Raw genomic sequence first — 23646 nt, 5'->3', positions numbered from 1 at the left:
TACAGAACAAAATATTTTATTATCATTTCCCCAGTGTGTGTGAGAGTGTGTAGAACATTTACACCAACAAAAACTAAAGTCATCCATTAAAAAATAGCTTTTCTTTTGATTTCTCCAGTAAACAACATGTGAACATGTAGAACTCTCAGAAAAATAAAAGCAGGCCCCGCCCCTTTACATCAATAAACTCCTCTGCCAATCACAGCTGAGGAGGGGCGGGGCCACGCAGGATCTGACAGTGACGATAGGCCACAGAAACAACACGTCGTTAACACTCGGCGGCCCGTCACACACGATATATAGATCTATATGTTCAGATTATATTTAGTTTCGTTATGTACAGAAAAGATTTCACACAAACCTGCTGATAGAAAACATGTTTACAATTACAAGATATGAGCCAATCACCTGCTGCCAGAGCCTTCTGTCTGATGACCTCACGCTGCAAAGGATCATGGGACACTTCTGTTTACACTGATGTTGGAATATAAAAACAGCACGTGGCCAAAAGTATGTGGTCAGTCTGTCATCTGTTCATTACAGCTGCAGGTGTAAACTTACATCCTGACAGCGATCAATAAAACTAACGTCCTGACAGAAAACGATTAAAATCATGAGTCTGTGCTTCTTTTCTCCAAAGTTACCAACCTCAAACTAAAACTGTAGAAATGGATCAACTGTTGTTTTAAGGTTTTTAATGTTTTGATCCTGAGGTGGAAAATTAAACAAAGTCGTCGTCTGTCAGCAGAAGTTTACTGAACTAACAGTTTGGATGTCTCCACAGCAGTAGGATCCAGTGTGGATCAATACATTTGGAAGTGTATCTGTTCACTTCTGTCCACATACTTTTGTCAATGAGAGTTACAGTAGTTGGATCAGTGAGAGCGCCGCGGTCAGAATCATCCAATCAGAGCCTCAGTGTTTGTTGTGTGGTCGATCTGAGCTCGAAGTTAAAGTTCATCTTCAATCCATTCACAGCTCTTAATCAATACACTCTCAGATTTTGGATCAATGAGCTCGACTCTGATGGTGATCAAAGTCTGATGTCACAGCGTTGGATGGCGTTGTCTCCATAGCAACAGCAGCAGTGCCAGTATCCTTGGTGACACAGCTGATCAGACAGAAAGCTCCAGATGAAAACAGATGTTCATGAACTGAAAACCATCTCATCATGTGACCGTCGGTCATGTGACCGTCAGTCGTTCATGTGGCCGTCAGTCATGTGACCGTCAGTCATGTGACAGCCAGTCAGTCATGTGACCATCAGTCGGTCATGTGACCGGAGCGTGAGCGCGCTCTGCAGGACAAATGTGTTTGTGCAACATGTGAGCGACAGTCTTATGTGACAGGTGACGCGGCCACAGTTCTGCTAATTATCACCAGAAACGTGAAAAATAATGTGCCAGTTTAATTTGAAACATCACAACAGTTTGCTTCACATCAGTCAGAGGAGTTTCACTAACCCGAGATTATTCTTCAGAGATGACACAGCTAAATTTAGGGTTAGCCTGCAGCTAGCTTAGTGTTAGCCTGCAGCTAGCTCAGCGTTAGCCTGCAGTGTCTTCTTCAGAGATCCTTTATTGTTGCGTTTGAGAAGAGGGTTCACTCTGGACAGATTTGAGAAACTGAACTTTGTAACAAACTGAACTTTTCTTTTGTAGTTTCTTGTTAAATCACTGAAGCTGTTTGTTGATTATTTTTGGCGACACCAGGAGAAAGTCGAGCAGTTGTTTGTCGGGACATCAAACCATCGATCTGTCTGTGAAATTAAATCGTCGTGACTTTTATTTATTGTAATCTTAAAATATATAATTCTACATCTTAGACTGAGAAATATATAAACCAGTGAATCTTTTCTTTTTAATATCTCTGGTTGTGTTTCACCATTTCAGGCAAATCAATAATCAATAATCAATAATCAATCAATGCTTTGCTTATGAAACACTGAACTTCTAAATAGTTTTTTAAATCTATCTGATAAAGTAACTCTGGATTCCCTGAAAACTTTAAAAATTGATTCTCAAGTTAAATGTATTGTATCAGAATATAAATCTGTCTTATAAATCAAAACATCTTAATCAATATTTATTTTTCTTTCTGATGAAAAACACATTTAAAGATGAAACATTCAAATGTCATCATTACCCATGATTCATTCTGGCACATCATTTTTTACAGCGGCATGGCGGTGATCTTTAAACAAAGTGCTGTCTGGACATTACCCAGAATGCAACGCGGTTACGGATGAATATAAAAACATTCGTCATGTTCTGCTGGTGAGAGAAACGTTAGCTTGACGTTAAAGATGTCGGACTCGAAGCTTTTCACTAGAAAATGGCTTATTTTTCTTCATCACGCTCTGAAAGATGAACGTCTCGGATCATTTTTAAAAAAGATGAAGATGCATCTCTCTTCTTCTGCAGCTCTGAAATCTTTAAGGCTTCATCGCTCTTTAAACTTTATGCACGATAAAAACACGTCGTCTCTGATAGAAAAATAGAGTCATGCTGTACAGAGAGAACAGTCGAACACGATGGCTTGGTGCTGCGTTTACGTCACTGCTGAGGCTGGGAAATCACAGCATCAGGAGCTGGTCTGAGGCTGAACCAGCGAGTCAACACGTTTGCAGGCTGATAGGTTTACATGTTTGGATAAATGTCTCCTGACTCAAAGACTTTTGGGCTGAAAGGATTTAAAGAACTGGGTCTGGGTTCTGGCAGCTGTTTCCAGGTGGATTAAATACCTGAAATCATCGGCTCCAGCACGACGCCACACTGACAGCTGGTTGATTATTACAGCTGTAGATAACTGACAGATTTGATGAGACGCTACAGAACCCAACCGTTACTTTAAAATCAATTAACTGTCTCAATCTGACTCGTCATCAAATCAGGTGACGAAAAGGGGAAACTGCTGAAGTGACGTGAGAAAAACTCACAACTCCACTGAATTAAACCTAAAATAATAAACTACAACTTCAGCTGCAGCGTGACCAGTTCAGCTTCACACAGGTCCTGATGTGTGTGTGTGTGTGTGTGTGTGTGTGTGTGTGTCAGCAGCCTCGTCGTCACACACAGAAGCATAGAAACACAGCGACAGCGTCATCACGAGGAGCTTCAGCTCCGCAGCAACAGAAACAACCTGCAGGTCAGCAACAGTCGGGGGGGGTGGGGTTACCGTGGCAACCACAAGAGCTCAGCTAGCATCAGAAAACAACAACAACAACAACAATAACGACAACAGCAACAACAGTCGTTTTAGTAGAACCGTAGCGTGTCGGTGCCGGTCCACCGACGATTCAGCCGCACTTTGGATTTTTTTTTTTTCATAAAAACACAAATTTAAAACTTTTGTAGAAAACTGCAGCTGTTTTTTTTGGCGTCTCTGCAGATGTTGATGTTGCCACAAGTTTCAGCTGAAGTCGGACATGTTTACACTAACAGACCGATCGGGTCCCATGAGGGGAACAGGAAGGGGCGGGGCTTCAGCTCTCTATAAGCTTTGAAGGCTTTCTTCTTCACAGATTTAACTCTGCCAGCTCAGCTCGGTGTTCATCAGCTGCACAGACCTGAACGTATCATGTGTCCAGGTGGTCTACATCACTGGGCGGAGTCACGTAGTCATCAGGGAAGTGGTTCAGTTGTTTATTGGAGTTGGATGAAGTTCTGACAGCTCGCAGCTTTTTCCATAAATGTGCCGTTAATCCAGAATAAAGCGGTGAGGAAGATTAAAGTCTCGTGTTGACAGGGTGCACAAACACACCAGCTGCAGCTGAAAGTGTTGGTCTGAGCTGCAGGCGTGGAACAAAGAGCCAGACTGAAAGTTAACTTGTGGCAACATCACTGCAGGTTTACAACACCATGAATCCGAGGCTTCAGGAGCAAAATGCAGAAAAAACAATCATTGATCAAAGCTGCTCAACAAAGACTTACAGCACGTCTGGAATGGATGCTGAAATTAAAATGATGCGCAGTTATTAATAAAACAAACACCTCTATCAACCGTTCAAAGCTGAAGGAATGTGATTACGTCCTCAATAAAACCTCTGAATCAAACAGATTTCTCCTCTGTTCTCCTGCAGAGTCGCTTCAGTTCAGTTTGGATGTAAAACGTCTTCAGACTCTAGAAAATATACAATCTGTCACATAAAGACACTTTAATAGACAAAGTCCTTGGCTGTGTAAAAAATCCCACTGAGGGATGAAAATCTGAGCACCTGCAACTCAGATCCATCATCTTCATCATCATCATCATCATCATCATCCCTCCTCTGCGATTGGTCAGTTCAGAATGATGCGGAGGAGGCCATGCATAACTGGAGAAAGATGGCGGCCAATAAGAGTGAAGCCTTAAATGGACCTAAAAGTCGTTTCAGACATCGAGTCAGTTTATAAAATGTTCATCTGGGAGTGATAAAATCCAGCCGGCCCAGCACAGTCAGGAGCTGACGACCAGCAGAGAAGAGACGCTGCTCTGAAACCAGCAAACACAAATAAATAACCACTTTTAAAAAACAGACGATAGAGAGCGAAAAGATGCAGCGACAAACATCTGAGATAAATCTGCGTCTCTGCTTCCTCAGACGACCTTGTGAATAGGATCAAGTCTTCGGATCAAAACCTCTTAGTTCATTTTAAAATGTCTTTCCTGTTTGATCCGAGACAAACTGACAGGAAACGACGTCTGATCAGCCTCCAGGTCGTCGATCGACGGAAACCAGCTCTGATATTAAATCAATGTTTCCTTCCTCCAATAAAACTCAAACATGATCTGGTTCCAGTTTTTCTCGTTATGATTATAAACTGAAGCTGCTGGTTGGACTGAAGGAACAGTTTGTTACTGACCAACAGTTACATCCGTTGAAAACAGTCGTTATAGTAAAGCTGCAGCCCTCAGTAGAAGAGGAAAAGAGATCCCTCCACCTCGTCTTCCTTAAATGTCATTTCTCAAGGTGTGTTTAAGTCTCAAGGAGCCTCCCGTTTTACCACGACCTCTCGTCACAGAGTTCGAGTGCCGCAACAAAGAAATGAGAGGAGGGTTTACCAGACATCCACCGGCATGTTTAAAATATCAGCAGAGGCGTTCCGACGCTCCAGCATCTCCAGCCTTCACCAAACGAGGACTTCTGTCTGGGGCGGACGATGATTCTCCAGCTGCGAATAATTCCACTCATCAAAGGTCCCATGAACCATCAAAGCTCCCGGTCTTACCAGTCAGCCCCAAAAACTACGTGGTTCCTGGTCTGAGTGGAGAGTTTCAGAGTCGGTCCAGGTCCAGTCCTGCTCCGACCCTCTGGGAGGCGAGGTGAGTTCTGTGCCCAGTGAGGAGCTGTGTGAGGCGGGCCAGGGGCTCAGGGCTTCTGGGGGCCGGGGGAGAGAACGACCGGGGTGGAGAGACCGTCGACACTCAGAGCCGGGATGTGGATCTGATTACTGCCGTTAGAAGGAAACTGAGGAGAGGCAGAGAGAGCAGAGTCAACTTCTGAAGCACCGTCACAGCTTCATGATGATCAGCTGATCAGCTCACAGGATGGAAACCTCCAAGTCAACACAGTTCACACATAAAACACTGAATGTTTTACTTTGTTTTAATGTCTGCATTGAATTTTAACACTTTAACACAGAACATTTTAAAGGAAATTAAAATCATCCTTCTTTGGAGAATCAGCACTTAAAATATGTTAAAAGTAATTTTGTTTTTCAGCTCTGAAGCTTTAATGATCTGCTCTGTGGCTCGGACAGTCTGTGACACCACTAGTAACTACAGTCATCAGATAAATGGAGTAGAATATTTGTCTGTGTGGAAGAATAAAGTAACAGAAGATGGAGATGACTCGTAATCTGTATGATAATCTGCTGCAGCGCTGCATCCTTCACTGTTCAACTATAATCTAGTTTGTATTTTAACATCGTATATAAAGACAAACATCAGATTAACATTAAAGCAGCTCTTATCCTATACTTCCACACACACACACACACACACACACACACACACACACACACACACACACACACACACAAACACACACACACACACACACACACATCTGTATAATCTGCTCTGAGTGTTTCATAAAGCTGCTGCTGTGTTTCTGTTGTCTTCACTCTTTGATGTGAAATCTGAACTGACAGGAAGTTAAAGTTCATTTTCTTCTTCTTTCTCTCTTTTTGTCAAACAGCTCTCAAGTCTCAATTTTTATTAACAAAGCTGATCATGTGTGAAAGCAGCTGCAGCTCCCCTAACCTCCATGTTGACCCGGCTTCTCGACCTCTCTACCTGCATTACTCAGCTGCACCAGAGGGAGGCGACAAAGCCCCAGCACACACACACACACACACACACACACACACACACACACACACACACACACACACACACACACTCTGTAGTTGTGAGCATGTTGAACATTTGAAAATATTTCAAGAAATATCATCACAATAAGCAAAAATACCAATGTGGGGAAATACTGTATTAAACTGTATTAACTGTATTAAACTACATTAACTTGGGTGTCACGATTCTCACGATTAGATCTTTGTTTTCTTCTGTTAGCACACAGTGATCATCTGAGACACAGTGATAACACTTTTAGTCTAGTCTAGTCTGGGATCGTTGGTTTTATGATAACTCAATTAATTTTTTAACCTTTATTTTAGAAGATGGTCTACATGTTGTCATGAGTGATGTGATCTCCATTGTTGGTGTGCAGTGAACCACACTGAGGTCTTTCTGTCAGATCTAAATAATTCATTATCATTATATATGTAACAATAACTAACTGTGAACAAAAGAAGAGAAGTCACAGAGACGAGTTGGGAGCTGATCAGTCTGCTGAAGGGTGAAGCTGCCATGTTGTTCTGATTCTAGCAGCCGGCCCTGCTGCTGATTGTCTGTGTTTTAATCTGGGGCACAAGACTGAAGTGAAACTTAGAAATGTCAGTTGTGTTCCCTCTGTAGTATTTATCCATGCTAAATAACACGTCCTGGTACTGACCCGCTCTGGTCATGTCTCTGCAACAGTAGGTCCAACATGCTGGTCCTACAGTGATCGTCAGCATCCACAGATGTGTTCAACTGAGTGAACACACGACTTCACTCTGTGGCTTCAGTCTGATCTCCAGCTCATGTGACTGGACGTCGCAACGTGACGTCAGTCTGCGTTTCACCAAAAGTTCAGTCCGTCTCAACTTTATCGGCACGGACCAAAACGGACGACCCTCATTGAAATGAATGGGACCGAGACACCCCTGAATATTCACACGTTTCTACTCTGCTCATAAAAATGAGCATATCTTAATATCTAACATATTTACATAGATCACACAAGTGTGGAGAAATAATTTGTTCATGTTTCTGTTAGAAATGTTTTAGAAAAACATCAGATTTTTATGTTTTAATTTATGATGGAAGTTCAATACTTGTATCATTATTATTGTTCACTGACTTAAATAACATTTTGGCTTGTGATGTACAGATTTCAGTAATGTGGAGCATTTGAAGATAATCAAAGAAATGACATCACATGAGCAAAAATACCACTGCAGACGGATAATTCAAAGAGTTAACGTCTTATTTTTAATCTTTTTCTATGATCCTGTAAAGATCGTTAATGTACTTCTGTCTGAATGATGCTGTAAATAAAACTCTGGTTTGCAGACACATAAAAGTAATGATTATGATTTGAGTGAAGTGAACCTTTAATAATTATCTGGTATCAGTTAACAGATGGAGTAAAAACTGAGCCAGAAACCTGCAGAGACACCAGCTCTGTGTGTGTGTGTGTGTGTGTGTGTGTGTGTGTGTGTGTGTGTGTGTGTGTGTGTGTGTCCTGGATCAGGTACAGGTACATGCAGAGTGTGTGTGTGTGTGTGTGTGTGTGTGTGTGTGAGCTGTGTTCAGTCACATTAAATGAACTTCCTCCTGCAGCTGCTGTCTGAAGCTGTTGGACTGACGGTGCCGTCGTGTGATTGTGTGCGAGGTTGTCGCTGCTGATGTAGAGACTCGTGTGTGAAGGTGAAGGTGAAGCCTGTTTGTTCTCTGTGTGGTTTCAACACTCACTCACAACATGTTTCACAGGTTTGTGTGCCGAGTGTGTGTGAGCTGTGTGAAGCTGTGAACAACCTACAGATTTTACTTTCTATTTAAAGACAAACTCAACAGCTCAACACACAGAAACGATGTTTCTGCTCACAGTGATCTCGGCTTTTTATACTTTCTGCTCGAGGAGAGTTTGAATTGATTCAAATGGATTGTCATATTGAATTTGTTCAGAGTTGAGTGTAAGTGGGAGTCGTTCATACAACTGATGTGCATTCAAATAAATCCTTTACAGAACAAGACACAAGCATTATCAGATTTACTTCAAGTAAAGGACATAATGAGTCCCAGTAACTGCTGCAATACAGTAACTGACACACAGTCAGCTACAGACTCAGGCTGGACCACATGCTCATCAGAGGCTGCATTAACCAGATATTGTCTGAATGTTTTGAAACAGAAACATCTGAAGGATGTCCGTCATTGTGACAGATTAGAAAACTGAAGGTGATCCACTGTAACATTAGTAATTTACACTTAACACTGTCTGACAGCACAGTGCAGAGCAGAGCAAGGACCAGAGGACCTGTGGGTCACAGAGCACAGGCTGCAGGATTTGCTCCCAGTGAACTGACAGCTTGAACCTCTGCAGCAAGGACCGGCTCAAAGACTGGCAGGAAAATACGAACCAGCCCCACATCACATGATGATATAAACAAAAAATATATACATCTATGGGGATAAACAAGAAAGGCCTCTTAAGAGAGTAATGAAACTGAGATATACTTCTTTTACTGCCTCTTAAGTCCCAAATGAACTGACATGGGACAGACTGACTGACTGACTGACAGAGGGGCCTGGGTGTGAAGGGGTTCAGTGAAAACAACAGAAAGCTGCAGGTGTCACACCGCTGAGGGCAACAACACTCTGCACTTATAAGTCCGGCTCTGGTGCAGGTCAGAGGACTACATGATGGGACTGATACAAGCCTCCTGTCCATCAGACTCTGGCTGAACTAAACTGAATTAAAATGGCGATGAAAAGTCGTCTGTCTGAGGCAAAGAAGTAATACCTACAATCTGCTCTGCAGTAAAGTCCATGCAGGCCGAGTTCAGTTTAATTCCTTTTTTTATATATTTTAGTTGCAACTAATTCTGTAAAACTACATCATTCATATTTGCCTGTTTCTGCTCTGTGGCTGTGTTTTAATGATCTGCTCTGTGTGTTGACATGAAAGTGCAGCGTCCATCTAGTTTTTCTCTACAAGCCCCGAATATGTCAGTTTATTCTGTATATTAAATGTTATTGTGATTAATGTTTTTATTTTTAAATGCCAGTGAACAGGTTACATCTCAATCATTAAAAAGACATTTATAGGACGGTTTTTCATAAATGTTCAGGCTGGACGACAAAATCAAGTCTCAGGATGTTCTTCACGTCTCCATCTCTCTGCTGTGTTGTCGCTTCAACAGCAGAGAAAAGTTGGCTTTTATTTCTTATTTCTGCTCCCGGTTTAATTTGCGGTCGATACGAACTCCACGTTCATGTTTTGATAAATTAGTGTCAGCTTCTCGTCACATTAACACTGAAACTGTTTTCTTTCACTCTTACTCGACACTTCCTGTTGATGTTTCACATTAAAGGACAGAATAACTTTATTTTACTGCAAGAACATTTATTTTGTTGTTGCTTTTTTTATTTCTTGAGTGTATTCTTTATAAAACAACAAAACAATGAAGCGTCCACAGAGAACGTGTCGCTGCGCTGATGTCTACCATGTGAGACATGATGGTGCTGCACAGTGGGCTCGGTGTATTACCTGGAAGGAGAGTTTAGCCGGGGAGCGAGGAGCGATGGGACTGAGCGTGCTCCAGAAGTGGATGGTGGAGGGAAGAGGACTGGGAGTCAACAGGACCGGAGTCTGGACCAATAGACACACAAGAAATCATCAGAACTCAGAAAACTTCTTCTGCAGACAGACAGAGAGACAGAGAGGCAGACAGACAGACGAGTGTTTACCAGAGCGTGGGAGGTGATGACAGTCGGGGTGAGCGTGTTGGTCGCTGATCCAGGAGCTAATAAACTGTTAACAGCTGCGTTCACCTGCAGAGGAAACAGGATATGATGTCACAGCTTTAACAGGGCGTCAGTTCCCAGTCCTCAAAGCTCATTACATTTTTTAATAACTTGTTATAATTAATGGTTAATAATCATTAGTTTCTGGACAATAAGAGAGTCGACCTTATCCAGGGAGAGGCCGGGGGGGAGGGAGGGGCAGGAGGGGAGCTCCAGGCCTCGAGGCTTCTTTGGTTTGGGAGGAATGGTGTCCGACGTCGAGGTCACAGGAGGAGTCACAGCTGAGGAGGAGATCACTGGAGGGACAGAGGGATCTGACAGAGACAGACAGAGAAACTGGTGTTTGCAGTAACAGAGACTGATAAATGTCAGCTGATCAGGGCAGATTTTAATAAATCACAACGGTTAACAGAAATATTCCTTCACTGAGCTCTACTGCAGCAGTGCTCTCCTTCACACAGCCCGTTCTGCAGAGCTGCATTTCACAGCTCTCCAAATCCACCATTCAGTCCGACTTTTGATTTCAACTTTTTCATTGTTTCACTCTCACATCTGGATCAGTAAAGATCAACAGGTCACTGGTTTTACGTCCTGACAAACTTTTCTTTAAAAAGATATTTTACAGCTTGACTTGAGAAAAAAGTACTGGAAGAATCTCTGAGCACACGAGGTCTTTACCTGTTGGCGTGTCCTTGCCCTCCCCCTCCAGACTCCCCTCCGTTGCAGGGTGCTGACCTCCGACCCCAGGATCCATGCAGGGAGGGGGCGGGCTCTCTGCGATGGTGAGGGGGGACTCTGGTTCCCCCGGGCCACAGATCAGCTGAGGGACCTGGAAGGAGAAACGTCACGAGTCATCAGTCTGAACCACGACTCAGCAGAAATCAGGACTCTGTACCAACAGATACCAACTCAACACTGAAGACAACTGTGGAGTCGCCATTTTGACTCCGTTCACAACTGTCCAATTAGCATCAAAAGAATAATTAGACTGCAGTTAATTATCCTGAGATACTTTCATACAAGTCTGATGAACCTCCTGCATTTATACTGGGAAAGTAGAGGTGACGGCTGAGAAGAAAATATCTAATATGGATCTGATATTCTGATCAATACAGTGATTAAAAATTTGGATTTCTTTTCTACTGATTAAAGGTCTCGTTGATGGTCCAGAAGATAATAAATAAGAACAAAGAACAATCACAAACTCATTTCTCCCAAAAATGTCAAATGAAATCAGTATCATGATGTCACCAGGTCTAAAATGTGGCTAATCACCTCCTCCACCTGTTTCTCCTCCAGAGACACCATCTCCAGCAGCTCCTCCTCTGACGGCAGGTTCTCCTCCTTGATGACGATGGGAGGAGGAGGAGGACGGGTGGAGGCAAGAACGGAGGGAGGAGGAGCGACAGCGGGAGGAGCAGCCGCCATGGCCGGCTGCTGCTGCTGCTGCTGCTGGGGGGGAGGGGGGTTGATGATGACAAAGACAGGTGGGGGGTGAGTCGGGTGAGGAGCGGTATGGGTGTGAGGGGGGAAGCCATTCGGGTTGGCGACTCCCCCACAGTCATCCTGCTGTGGCCCCTGAGGGCCCATCGATATGTGGGGGGGAGGGACAGGACTGACCGCACCCCCGACAGGAGCCAGGGGGATGAGGGGGGTGAGGGAGGACGGATCCCCGACGCTGGTGAGATAAATCTGGGGAGGGTCGTTCAGAGGAGGAGCAGGAGGATTCTGGGAAAGAAAGAGAGAAGCTGTTCACACCTTGTTAATGAGCGCAAGAACGAAGGACCTAACTGGTTCTGTTTGACCGGTTCTGATTCCACCTTCGCTCCAGGTGTGTCTGTTAAAACACAGACGACTTCTCTCCTTTCAAAACTTTAACTGGCCTGAGCAACAAGAACATGTGCAGGTGTGTGTGTGCGTGGTTAGGTCTCAAGGACGCACGCAAGTTTCACTTCCTGCTCTGTATGAAACAAACCCGTCCATCACTGAGACAAACAGACTCCATGTTTCTCCTCAAAGGCAGAAAGAAGTTCATGTAGAACATTTGCTGAATTTACAAGAAGGAACAAATAAGTCAGAATCAGTCAGAGACAGAGTTTCACACAGTTTATAAAGTGTCTCCAACTCAACAACTCACTAAACTGACACATTTGTTAAGGGAGTCTGGGGACAGATACTGACCTGTGATTGGCTGGCTGGTATCTGGGGGCTGAGCGCTGGAGTCGGACAGGGAGAAGGCTGAGTGACAATCACCTGGAGAGCTGAGTCAACAGCGCCTGATGGAGAGGACTTAGATTCTGCTAATACACAGACCTGAGAAGGAGGAGAAGGAGGAGGAGAAAGAGGAGGAGGAGGAGGAGAAAGAGGAGGAGGAGAAAGAGGAGGAGGAGGAAGAGGAAAACAAGAGAGGAAAAAAAACATGAGTTGGTCCAATTGTCATCCTCTGGAGAGCAGGAACATCCTCAGAGATACAGCATGAAAAATTATGTTTAGCTCCACGCACGCACGCGTGCACACGCACACGCGCACACGCACACACACACACACACACACACACACACACACACACACACACACCTCCCTGGGCGTTCGAACGACCTTGGGGGCAGGGTCTTGTTGCAGCAGCAGCTCTGCTTTGATTGGTCGGGGGTTGGGTGAGGCCTGCAGTGATTGGATGGTGAAGGTGGAGTAGAGGCCGGATTTCATGTAGTCGTTACGGGAGCTTTTCTGAGAGCTGCTGGGTGACGAGCGCTGGGGATCAATACAGAATCAATCAGTCGTTAGATCATATTAATGTGACCGTGGGTCGATGTCCTGCAGAAATCTACAAAGACAAAAAAAGGAAGTTAAGTGTACCTGGGGTAAGCCCTTTGACGGACAGGTAGAGGCCACGCCCCCGAGGCCTTTTGATTGGCTGTTAGGGTCAGCAGCGTCTCTCCTTTGGCCCTCCTCTCCGTTGCGTACGCCGTCAGGCAGGGAGGGGTCGGGCTGACTGACAAACTTGTAGACGAACTTCTGACCACTCACCTTCTTTATGATGTTCTGAAAGAGGACAAACGGCAGCAGGACTGAGACGTCTCATCGTGTTCGAGCAGCAGAATACAAACAAAACGTTCTGTGTTCAGGTCTCAGTGTCGCCTTTCAGCTGCACATGAGAAACGCAGCTAGAGCGTGAAACAGTGTGGAAACAAAGGTTTATTACACGACCAGCAGACCTAATTTGTTTAATGTAAATTTATGTCTGTTTGTTTATTTCTTCTTACACAGTGATGTGACTGTTGTGAAGTCACAGCCCGACAGCTTCCTTCTATCCATCTATCTAAACTCAGCTGTGTTTCAACGCTCTGCTACAGAAAGCACTAACAGATACATATATTAACCCTCTATGAACATGATCACATGCCTGTATGGACCTTGGTGTAACTCAGTCATTTTAAAAAAGAAAAGGAAAAATTCCACAGCAGAGTTGAAGTAAAAAGGTCAGGTTAATTTAACAGAAGGACAGGAACTTGTTTAGTCTCACTATGACAATATTAGCTTACTAATAATTACAATGATTATTTATGTTGTTTTATGCTTTTATAGGTAAAAGCAGAAAAAAGGGGGGTCAGCTTCTTCTGTGACTGATAAATGTGCATTCGATTTATATATTTATTTATTTTTTAAATTCTTTTCAGTTTATTTCTGGAGGACAGTGCATATTGATAAACATAACTGTAAATATGCCAGACTTAGCCAAGAGTCAAGTTTTCATCTGTAGTCCAAGTTTAAAACAACAATCCTGATCATCTCATCGATCGCAGCCTGCTGTGATACTGCAGTAGTATGACATCATCAGTAGTACCTTGTCGTAGTAGTATCGCAGTGCTCGGCTCAATTTGTCGTAGTTCATGTTGTGTTTGTTCTTGCGGAGCCCCCACAGACGTGCAACCTCCTCAGCGTCCAGCAGCTTGAACTCTCCGTCCTCACCTGTCCAGGAGATCAGGTGACGCTGCCGCTGGTCCTCCAGCAGGTGGAGCAGGAACTGCCACAGCGTGATGGAGGGGTCCATAGCTGGGGGGGGACAGACAGACAAAGTTTGGCATCAATTGGATTTTTTCCACCCTGGTGCTGATACCAAATAGATACAGATTAAATCAATACCAAGAATCTGACAAGACATTCAGAGCTTGTTACAGACAGTGTTACAAACAGCTCAGTCAGTACTGACAAAAAGAGGTCCAATATCCTGCCCAGATACCACCAGTACCAGAGAGAGAGCAGTAAAGTGAGTGACAGACAGACAGACAGACAGGTCAGAGTAAAAAATAAACCCACCACACAGATTAAGGCTGCAATCAATAATTTCTACTGCATTCAGGCCACCTCACCTGCAACTAACACACCTGCTAACATCATAAAATAAAAAAGCTAAAAAATGCCACGCAGAGACAAGTTCAGGTTAGCAAAGATACACCTGCTGTCACGAGAGAGACTCATCATCATCGTGTTTGAGGAAGGTAACATCAGCTGATCTTTCTTTCCAACAAAAAAATGCCAAAAAAAAACCCCATAAAGAACAACCAGGGCCCAACACCTCCAGGTACTCTATATTAATTGAGTATTTAGTACTTTACTATTTTGCTACTTTATTTATTTATTTTTCAAAAGGCAGCAACTTTAAAAAAAAAAGACAAAAAATGGTGCATGGACAAAATGCAATAAAACCTCGGATTAAAAATGTCCATGTGATTTCATACAGACGGTGTTGAGAGATATATTATTGTATCACTGTACCATCAAAATCTATGACTGCTGCATCCCTCGTTAATCATAGTTCTTAGAAAGAAAACTGGAATCGGTGCATCACTGATCTGTTTGAAATAGATGTCAAAAAACATGCGAGTAAAAAACACGTATGTAAAGTTTGTAAAGCATGTTGACCATGAGCCTCAGTGTTTCCTCACGTCTCTGCTGCCAGCTCGCCGATAAACACACAAGGCTCATAAAAAATATGTATGCAAATGTTTTATTGTGCATCACCAGAAGAAAATGAGCCTTTTGTCTGTGTGACACATCCACATGATGCAGATGCAGATGAAGAGCGCTGTCCTTCATTAAAACAGCACGTTTATTCATCATGATATAATGTTAGTCTGTGATATCAGAGGGAGGTGAGGAGCATTGGAGTGAAGACTCTCCAGAGAAGGTCCACATTCAACATATTACAGTGACAGGAGGCCGGTCAGCCATGCAAATGAGCCTCATTACCATTGGCTGACCTGTTACACAACTAACCTATCAAACACCTTGGAAACCATCACCATGGTGAGACCTTTCATCAATGGTAACCAAGGGAGACGGCAGACAAGAGAGGTGTACACACTGACACATAGAGAGGTTGTGCAGTACTGACGGCAGTTTGTCCTGCTGCCCTGCTCAAAGGCACTTCAAAAGGCACAACTACTGACTGAGGAGGAATCATTCATGCTGACAGCGTGCTTCAACCGGACGATGAGCCGAGGACATGAACTGTTCATTAACCACCACACCTGACACAGAGTCAACAGCTCGCTGTCATATACATCCTCCATCTTTGTTTCCCTGAAGCTCCCTCTCAGCTACAGAGACAGAGACACACAGAGAGACAGACACAGAGAGAGAGAGAGAGAGACAGAGACAGACACAGAGAGAGAGAGAGAGAGAGAGAGACAGACACAGAGAGAGAGAGAGAGAGAGAGAGAGAGAGACAGAGACAGAGAGAGAGAGAGACAGAGACAGACACAGAGAGAGAGAGAGAGAGAGACAGAGACAGACACAGAGAGAGAGAGAGAGAGAGACACAGAGAGAGAGAGAGAGAGAGACAGACACAGAGAGAGAGAGAGAGAGAGAGAGAGAGACAGACACAGAGAGAGAGAGAGAGAGAGAGAGACAGAGACACACAGAGAGACAGACACAGAGAGAGAGAGAGAGAGAGAGAGACAGAGACAGACAGACAGAGACACAGAGAGAGAGACACACACAGAGAGAGAGAGAGACAGAGACAGACAGACAGAGAGAGAGAGAGAGACAGACACAGAGAGAGAGAGAGAGAGAGAGAGACAGACACAGAGAGAGAGAGAGAGAGACAGAGACAGACAGACAGAGAGAGAGAGAGAGACAGACACAGAGAGAGAGAGAGAGAGACAGACACAGAGAGAGAGAGAGAGAGAGAGAGAGAGAGAGAGACAGAGACAGAGAGAGAGAGACAGACACAGAGAGAGAGAGAGAGACAGAGACAGAGACAGAGACAGAGACAGACAGACAGAGAGAGAGAGAGAGACACACACAGAGACAGAGACAGAGACAGACAGACAGAGAGAGAGAGAGAGACACACACACAGAGACAGAGACACAGAGAGAGACACACACAGAGACAGAGACACAGAGACAGAGACACAGAGAGAGAGAGTTGAGATGAGATTGAGTTGGATCAGTGTGCTGCTCCTGGCCTCTCCCTCCTCAATACAGAGCTGAAGTCTCTGTTTTATGCTGATGACCTTGTTCTACTGTCTCCTACTGAACAAGGACCCCAGCAGCAGCTGGACACAGTAGAAAAGTCCTGTCAGAACTGGGCCCTGGCAGTAAACGTGAAGAAAACTAATGTCATGATCATTCAAAAACTCCCCAGATGTCAGGAGAACAAACACCAGTTTACCATAAATAATCATGTCAGTGAACGCAGCATGAGTTACACCTGCCTTGGTACAACATGACAGCATCAGGGAGCTTCAACATGGCAGTGATGCACTGAAGGAAGCAGCTGAAGAGCCCGACATGCAACTAAGAGAACATTTATCATTTACAAACTCCAGTCAGAATCTGGCTTCAGAGATCTGATGGTGTCATCCAGCCCACTGCGCTGTACGGTGGTGAAGTCTGGGTCCACTCAGTCATCAGAACTGAACCCGCTGGGACAAACATCCAACAGAGTCTTTACATGCAGAAGTCTGCAGACACATTTTACACAGAAACACACCAACAAATGCATGTAGAGCAGAATGAGGCAGAGACCCGCTGATAATTAACATCCAACAGAGAACGCTCCACTTGTTAACCAGCTGAAGTCCAGCCAGAGACGCCTCCACTCCAAAGCCCTCCAGACTCTGAGCTGAGCCCAGAGAAGAGTCCCCTCTGTCAGCTGGTCCTGAGGCTGACTGCCCCTCTCAGACAGTCTGACAGCCTCACAGCAACACTGCTCTCCCAACACAACCAGAGTCAACACATTATAACACAATGTAGAGAAACCTGCAACACTGGAGAGAAGAAACTAAAAGCCAAAGTGGATCAGAACGTTATCTCGCCCTAAAAACATGATGAGTCAGCAGAACATCTCTACTGTCAGAGATAGAAAGCAGAGACAGATGCTCACCAAGTACAGGCTCAGTGACCACAAACTGATAATCCAAACAGGAAGACACAAACAATCATGGCAACCAAAAGACAACACAACGGCTGTGTCCAAATCCAGGGTCTGCAGCCGCGGCAGAGACAGAGAGGGCAGCAGGCTGACAGTTACAGAGCTCCTTCCTCAAGGTGAACCTGCAGCCGCATCCTCAACATCTGTAGTTTTCAGAATGGTTTATGATGTCATCACAGAGTGGAGGGAGAGGGTATGAAGATGCAAACCACTTTCTCCACCAAAGAAGAAGAGCGTGGTTCCCCGACCACTTCCTGTTCCACTGTGGTTCTTCTACTTCCTGCCATCAGTGTGTCAGTCAATCACCAGTATCAACAGGGACAGAGGACAGATCAGGGTTTCCTCTACATGTAATTGATTGTGGCGCACCGCCACAGCAAAATAAAAGCCGCCACACCTTCAGAATAATGGTTTCTTTAACCTTGTTTTTATGTTGTTTTATGTTTATGTTAATGTAAATTATTGTATGAAATGTGAATTTTGGCACAAAACATGGTGTTTTTCATGAAATGTGACGCTACGCTGCAAATACCCTTATTTTGAAAAACCAACACCGGAGTCACCACCTGCCTGTCTGGCTGCGAGAGAGAGTAGAGAGTAGAGACGACAGTCCGACGTGGAGGGAGAGAAAAGGGTGAAAGAAAGGTACCTAAGCTGGCCCGTAGCCACCATTGAGGACACCGAGGTCATGGCCTCGTATTTTTTTCCTTAAGTTTCGTTTCATTAAAAACGAAAGTAAACACGGTCTATTTTTAGAACGGCGATTAAATGAATCGGAGCAAAGATGCAACGTGGTAGTAAGAGGCTGCATCAACCCAAGTTATCATTTGTAGCAGCAAGAAAGGCAGAGGATGATCAGGCAAAGAGGAGGACAGGTGAGAATTGTAATAAGCTAAGAGGATGAGAAAAATAGTGAACGAGCCTACAGGTGCTACAGAGAGCCAATAGAGATGCTAAACTGTGACCTACTGTAAATGTAGCCTAGGCTGAAAAATGAAAGGACATTCAATGATTTAGAGAATATTTTAAGGCCATGTTCAGTCACAGAATTATTATTAATAATTATCAATATTATTTGGATGTTTGGATGGATAAGTAACGTGACGAAACATGGCATTAAAATATTAGGTCAAATTATAGTAATCGTGACTCAGTAGTATACTAGTATACTTGTCAACAGAGGATGAGACAGGAGAGAGATGAAGAGGCTGAAGGGACAGAGACAGGAGGAGAGGAGAGAGAAGGAACCAGTGAGATGCATGTGGAGTCTGCCGAATGTTGACCTCGGTATTTCAAACATCCTGGCTCCGGCCCTGTACCTAAGCTCGGTTATATTTGATACAGTTTTGTTCAAACCCGTGAAAACGACCCTAATGTTATAGATGGATTAGGCTACAGAAAAAATCCTGAGTCGGGATAAATGTGTTATTGATTGGTTAATACAGGATACGCATTATTTCTGTCATTATTTCAGAGAGATTCTTATTTTTATTTTAGTTTTGTACCATTGACACTTGTTAAAGAGAGATTACTTTAGGCCTAATAAAGCATGTCGAGTCTTTGGTCATACAGTAGAGAGAGATATTATTTTGTTGTAGATTAATTTTTAACTGTAAAACTTAATTTTCTATTGATAGAGGAAACCCGCTACGTTTCAGATACACGTTTTGAACAGCACGACATAACGTTAGCTTAGGTAATGCCCAGGTAATTTTCTGCAAGATCCTATTTTCAATTATTATTTTCAATTCATGTACCGGAAACCCTATAGTAAATAATGTATTTAGAAAAATCATTCAGTTTGAAACAGTCATAATTTCACATTTCAAAATTCATGTTGTCGTCGTCACCCCCCCTCTTCCACCCGGGCAGACCTCCCCCACGGTTTAAAAAAATCCTGGAGGAAACCCTGCAGATACTACTGTTACTGCGGTACTGACGCTACTGTTACTGCGGTACCGACGCTACTGTTACTGCGGTACTGACGCTACTGTTACTGCGGTACTGACGCTACTGTTACTGCGGTACTGACGCTACTGTTAATGCAGTGAGTCCTCGTCAGTCCTTCCTGTGTTCGTCCTGTTTTCTGACGGATCAGAAACATGTCACAGATCACCAACTCTAACACTCACATCAGTGTGTCAGTGTTGCCTTAACAACGTGCGAATATTCCATCATTGACTTCAACCTGTCTCCATGACAACAACATCACGTCTCTGAATGACAACACTGGTGTCAACCTGACACTCAAGACCATTCACAACCACACCGACTCAAAATTATACTTTCTTTACTGAGCTCTACTGCGTCTCTTTACTGAGCTCTACTGCGTCTCTTTACTGAGCTCTACTGCGTCTCTTTACTGAGCTCTACTGCGTTGCTGTCCTGAGCTCTACTGCGTCTCTTTACTGAGCTCTACTGCGTCTCTTTACTGAGCTCTACTGCGTCTCTTTACTGAGCTCTACTGCGTTGCTGTCCTGAGCTCTACTGCGTTGCTGTCCTGAGCTCTACTGCGTCGCTGTCCTGAGCTCTACTGCGTCTCTTTACTGAGCTCTACTGCGTCTCTTTACTGAGCTCTACTGCGTCTCTTTACTGAGCTCTAGTGCGTTGCTGTCCTGAGCTCTACTGCGTCTCTTTACTGAGCTCTAGTGCGTTGCTGTCCTGAGCTCTACTGCCTCTCTTTACTGAGCTCTACTGCCTCTCTTTACTGAGCTCTACTGCGTCTCTTTACTGAGCTCTACTGCGTTTCTTTACTGAGCTCTACTGCGTCTCTTTACTGAGCTCTACTGCGTTGCTGTACTGAGCTCTACTGTGTCTCTGTACTGAGCTCTACTGCATTTCTTTACTGAGCTCTACTGTGTCTCTGTACTGAGCTCTACTGCGTTTATTTACTGAGCTCTATTGCGTTTCTGACCCGAACTCTACTGCATTTCTGTACTGAGCTCTACTGCGTTTCTTTCTATTTCTTAACTTCTTACTATATTGTTTATTTTTTACTTTTTTATTACTGTTTATTGTAATTACTGTCCTTTGGCTGCTGTGACAGAAATTTCCCTATTTGCAGGACAAATAAAGGAATTCTGATTCTGATTTACTGAGCTCTACTGCATTTCTTTACTGAGCTCTACTGCGTCTCTGTACCGAGCTCTACTGCGTCTCTTTACTGAGCTCTACTGTGTCTCTTTACTGAGCTCTACCGCGTCTCTTTACTGAGCTCTACTGCGTCTCTTTACTGAGCTCTACCGCGTCTCTTTACTGAGCTCTACTGCGTCTCTTTACTGAACTCTACCGCGTCTCTTTACTGAGCTCTACTGCGTTTCTTTACTGAACTCTACTGCGTCTCTTTACTGAGCTCTACTGCGTCTCTTTACTGAGCTCTACTGCAATGCTGTACTGAGCTCTACTGCGTTTCTTTACTGAGCTCTACTGCGTCTCTTTACTGAGCTCTACTGCATCTCTTTACTGAGCTCTACTGCGTTTCTTTACTGAACTCTACTGCGTCTCTTTACTGAGCTCTACTGCGTCTCTTTACTGAGCTCTACTGCGTCTCTTTACTGCACACGTAAAAGACTCCAGACTAAAGACTTATATTTGTTGTCTGCCCAATTGGCATATGACAATGTCTCCGGTGAAACATTGTGATGGACGGTGACATTGTTGTTTGTGAATTTCAGGCATTGTGTCCCCTCAGTGTTGTCGTGAGACTGTAGTTGTGTATATCTCCAACTGTGTCACCCTGCAGAGGAAACTATCTCCATCGTACCACCGACATACATCTCTGTGCCAGGTTTAAAAGCGTCCTCGTCTCTGCACCACATGTCTGTAACTTAGCTTTGTTCAGCCTCATATGTATAGAAGCTAAGCTAAGAAAACGCACGCCTGAGAGAAACAGCTGATAATGCCACTAATGTAACTGAGTGTCTTGGGTTCTCCTAACTGAGCTGGTTTAGTAAAAAAAATAAATGGGACATGGAGACGTAATGTTAGTTCACTGAGCAGCAACATACTTCCTTTCATTTTCTCTCCCCACACATCACAAACAACAACTCTTGCCCTACGGCAACTCTGAGGGGACACACCTCTTCATTGTGCTCTCTGGTGGGGAGCCTTTTGAATCAAGGTGTTACGATGCTCAGGGATCAGTAATCCAAAGCTGTCAACTATCGGCGATGGACAGTGGCATCGTTCATCCGCCCAACCCAGTGACTTCACTGTCTCAACAGTCTTGGCCTCAGACCTGGTTCAGGTGTGTCAGTGAGGACGGAGACATTTACAACCTGCACACACACACACCTGTGGACACATTCTCACATTTACCTGTTTACTGCAGAAGCGTTTTCAGGCTGCAAGTTTCTACACGCTGCTGCAGCAACATGAAAACAAATCAGATCCAACCCAGCACTCAACGTCATGAAACTACCTGCTTCAACATCCCAGCGTGCACGCGCGCGCACACACACACACACACAGCTGCAGGCCTCAGCAGCTTCCACACACCTGTTGCAACGCTGCTGCTGCTGCTTCCCTCCAAACTGCATAGAAGCCAGGCAGGGCTGCAACACACACACACACACACACACACACACACACACACACACACAGCCGTGTCCTCTGTCAGCAGCATGTAAACACAGTATGAAGAGGCTTTATTAGCAGCGTCTCCTACCGTTTATCAGTGGGTTTGAATCCATCTTCAGCTCAGTGTTCCGTCTTGTCTCAGTGTCCTGTCTCTCCCAGCAGACTCACGCCTCCTCCATGCTGCTGTGTTGTTGTGGTTCTGTCTGTCTCTCTGTCTGTCTGTCTGTCTGGGTTTGTCGGAGCAGGTTACAGCTGTCAGAGCCGGGCTGAGCAGGCGACGTTCAGCAGCTTCTCCCGCGACCTGCTGGCGTTATGTAACCGCTCGGAGCTGCTGCTGCTGCCGGGCTCCCGTCCCTCCATGCTAACAAAAACACTCCCCGACAGCTAACAGTTACAGTTAAGTTAGCTCAGCCCAACACACAACGTCCAAAAAAAACACCGATTAAACAGAAAAAGTCCATTTATGTTTTCGGAACTTATCAGGCACGTTTAGAGCTTTTAGCCGCACATAACGTGAACTTACAGCCGACTGGTGCTGATGTTCATGACTTGTAGTTCCGTGTTAGCATTCAAACGTTACTTCATATATTTCTGTGGCTGTCGATAAGGTGAGCTGGTTGCATTTCCGCTGCATCCTGCTGTCAGCTCCGATGTGTTGACAACGCTGACGGGAGCTAACTAGCAGGCTAACTAGCCTGTTTAACGCTGCCGTTTTTGGCGGGTAAATTGTGTTATTCTTATCTTCTCGGAGGATTATGGTAGTGTTATATTAAACACAAAGCTCCTGCTCATGTTAATAACTTCACAAAGTTTCTCCAAGTTCAGCGTTTTCTGGGGGCTGAAGCGGTTAGCCTAGCGTGCTAATTAGCTAATCTAGCCTAGCCTAGCCTGCTGCTGTGACAGCCCCCCCCCCCCCCGGCCGCCTTCCTCTCGTCTCCTGCTGGTGCGTCAGCCCCCAAACAGCGCTGCTGACTGCGGACTGGACCCACAGAGTTCCCCGGAAACCGCCCGGAGTCCTCCGACACGGAGGGAAAGTAGTTTGTAAAATCCGCCTGGTTGTTTCTTGGCAGCGTGCGGACGGAGGTGTCGGGCTGTAAACACCACATTCATCACTTGTGCGTGTTTCTCCAGTTTGTTCCTGGACGGAGCGACGCCTCCTCAGCGCTCCTCACTGGTCAGGCTAGCAGCCACTATAACTATCACACTTCCGGCGAGGGATTTCAACATAAAACCACTTTTGACTTCATCCGTTGATCCAGTCACCAGGTGTCTTTCTTTTTATCTGGATATCACTTACACAACATTTTATAAGTCAAGGCAATTTTATTCATCAAACCCAAAGTCACCAATCAATAATGTTCCTCACAGGACTTTAACATCTGCCTCAGATCACATGAGGAACAACACAAAGCCTTTAATGACCGTTTAATAATGACTGTTCTTAGGCAAAACATTATGATTCATTTAAACATTTTGTGGCGTATTCGGTCAGAATTACAAACATGGCACCAGAC

The 23646-nt window shown here is 44.5% G+C and overlaps 1 protein-coding gene across 3 annotated transcripts; it reads right to left on the bottom strand.

Annotated features, from left to right (window-relative positions):
- elk1 (ETS transcription factor ELK1) lies at positions 1-23646 on the bottom strand. Of its 3 annotated transcripts, none has more exons than XM_084367518.1 (11): positions 22221-23646; positions 13961-14169; positions 12973-13158; positions 12715-12867; positions 12298-12429; positions 11392-11844; positions 10795-10945; positions 10282-10430; positions 10060-10143; positions 9860-9961; positions 1-5449 (listed from the first exon to the last, which is right to left on the bottom strand). In XM_084367518.1, the coding sequence occupies exons 1-11, from the start codon at positions 22243-22245 to the stop codon at positions 5351-5353; spliced, it is 1743 nt and encodes a 580-aa protein (XP_084223644.1). In that variant the 5' UTR covers positions 22246-23646; the 3' UTR covers positions 1-5350. The 3 variants fall into 3 exon arrangements, with proteins under 3 accessions (XP_084223644.1, XP_084223643.1, XP_084223645.1); XM_084367517.1 differs by having other exon boundaries at positions 12694-12867; positions 22221-23642; XM_084367519.1 differs by lacking the exon at positions 11392-11844 and having other exon boundaries at positions 12694-12867; positions 22221-23639.

Source organism: Pagrus pagrus (assembly GCF_965226575.1).
Source record: "Pagrus pagrus genome assembly, chromosome: 11".
Lineage (NCBI taxonomy): Eukaryota > Metazoa > Chordata > Actinopteri > Spariformes > Sparidae > Pagrus > Pagrus pagrus.
Note: the sequence above shows the minus strand (reverse complement) of the source record. Positions and strands in the feature narration are given on the sequence as shown.

Excerpts from the sequence above, each read along its gene's own strand:
- elk1 (XM_084367517.1), bottom strand. The coding sequence starts at position 22,245 with ATGGATTCAAACCCACTGATAAACG. Across the intron at positions 12,868-12,972 it reads CGTCAAAGGGCTTACCCCAG|CGCTCGTCACCCAGCAGCTC; the intron begins GTACACTTAACT and ends ATTGATCCCCAG. Across the intron at positions 10,431-10,794 it reads GGGCAAGGACACGCCAACAG|ATCCCTCTGTCCCTCCAGTG; the intron begins GTAAAGACCTCG and ends TGTCTCTGTCAG.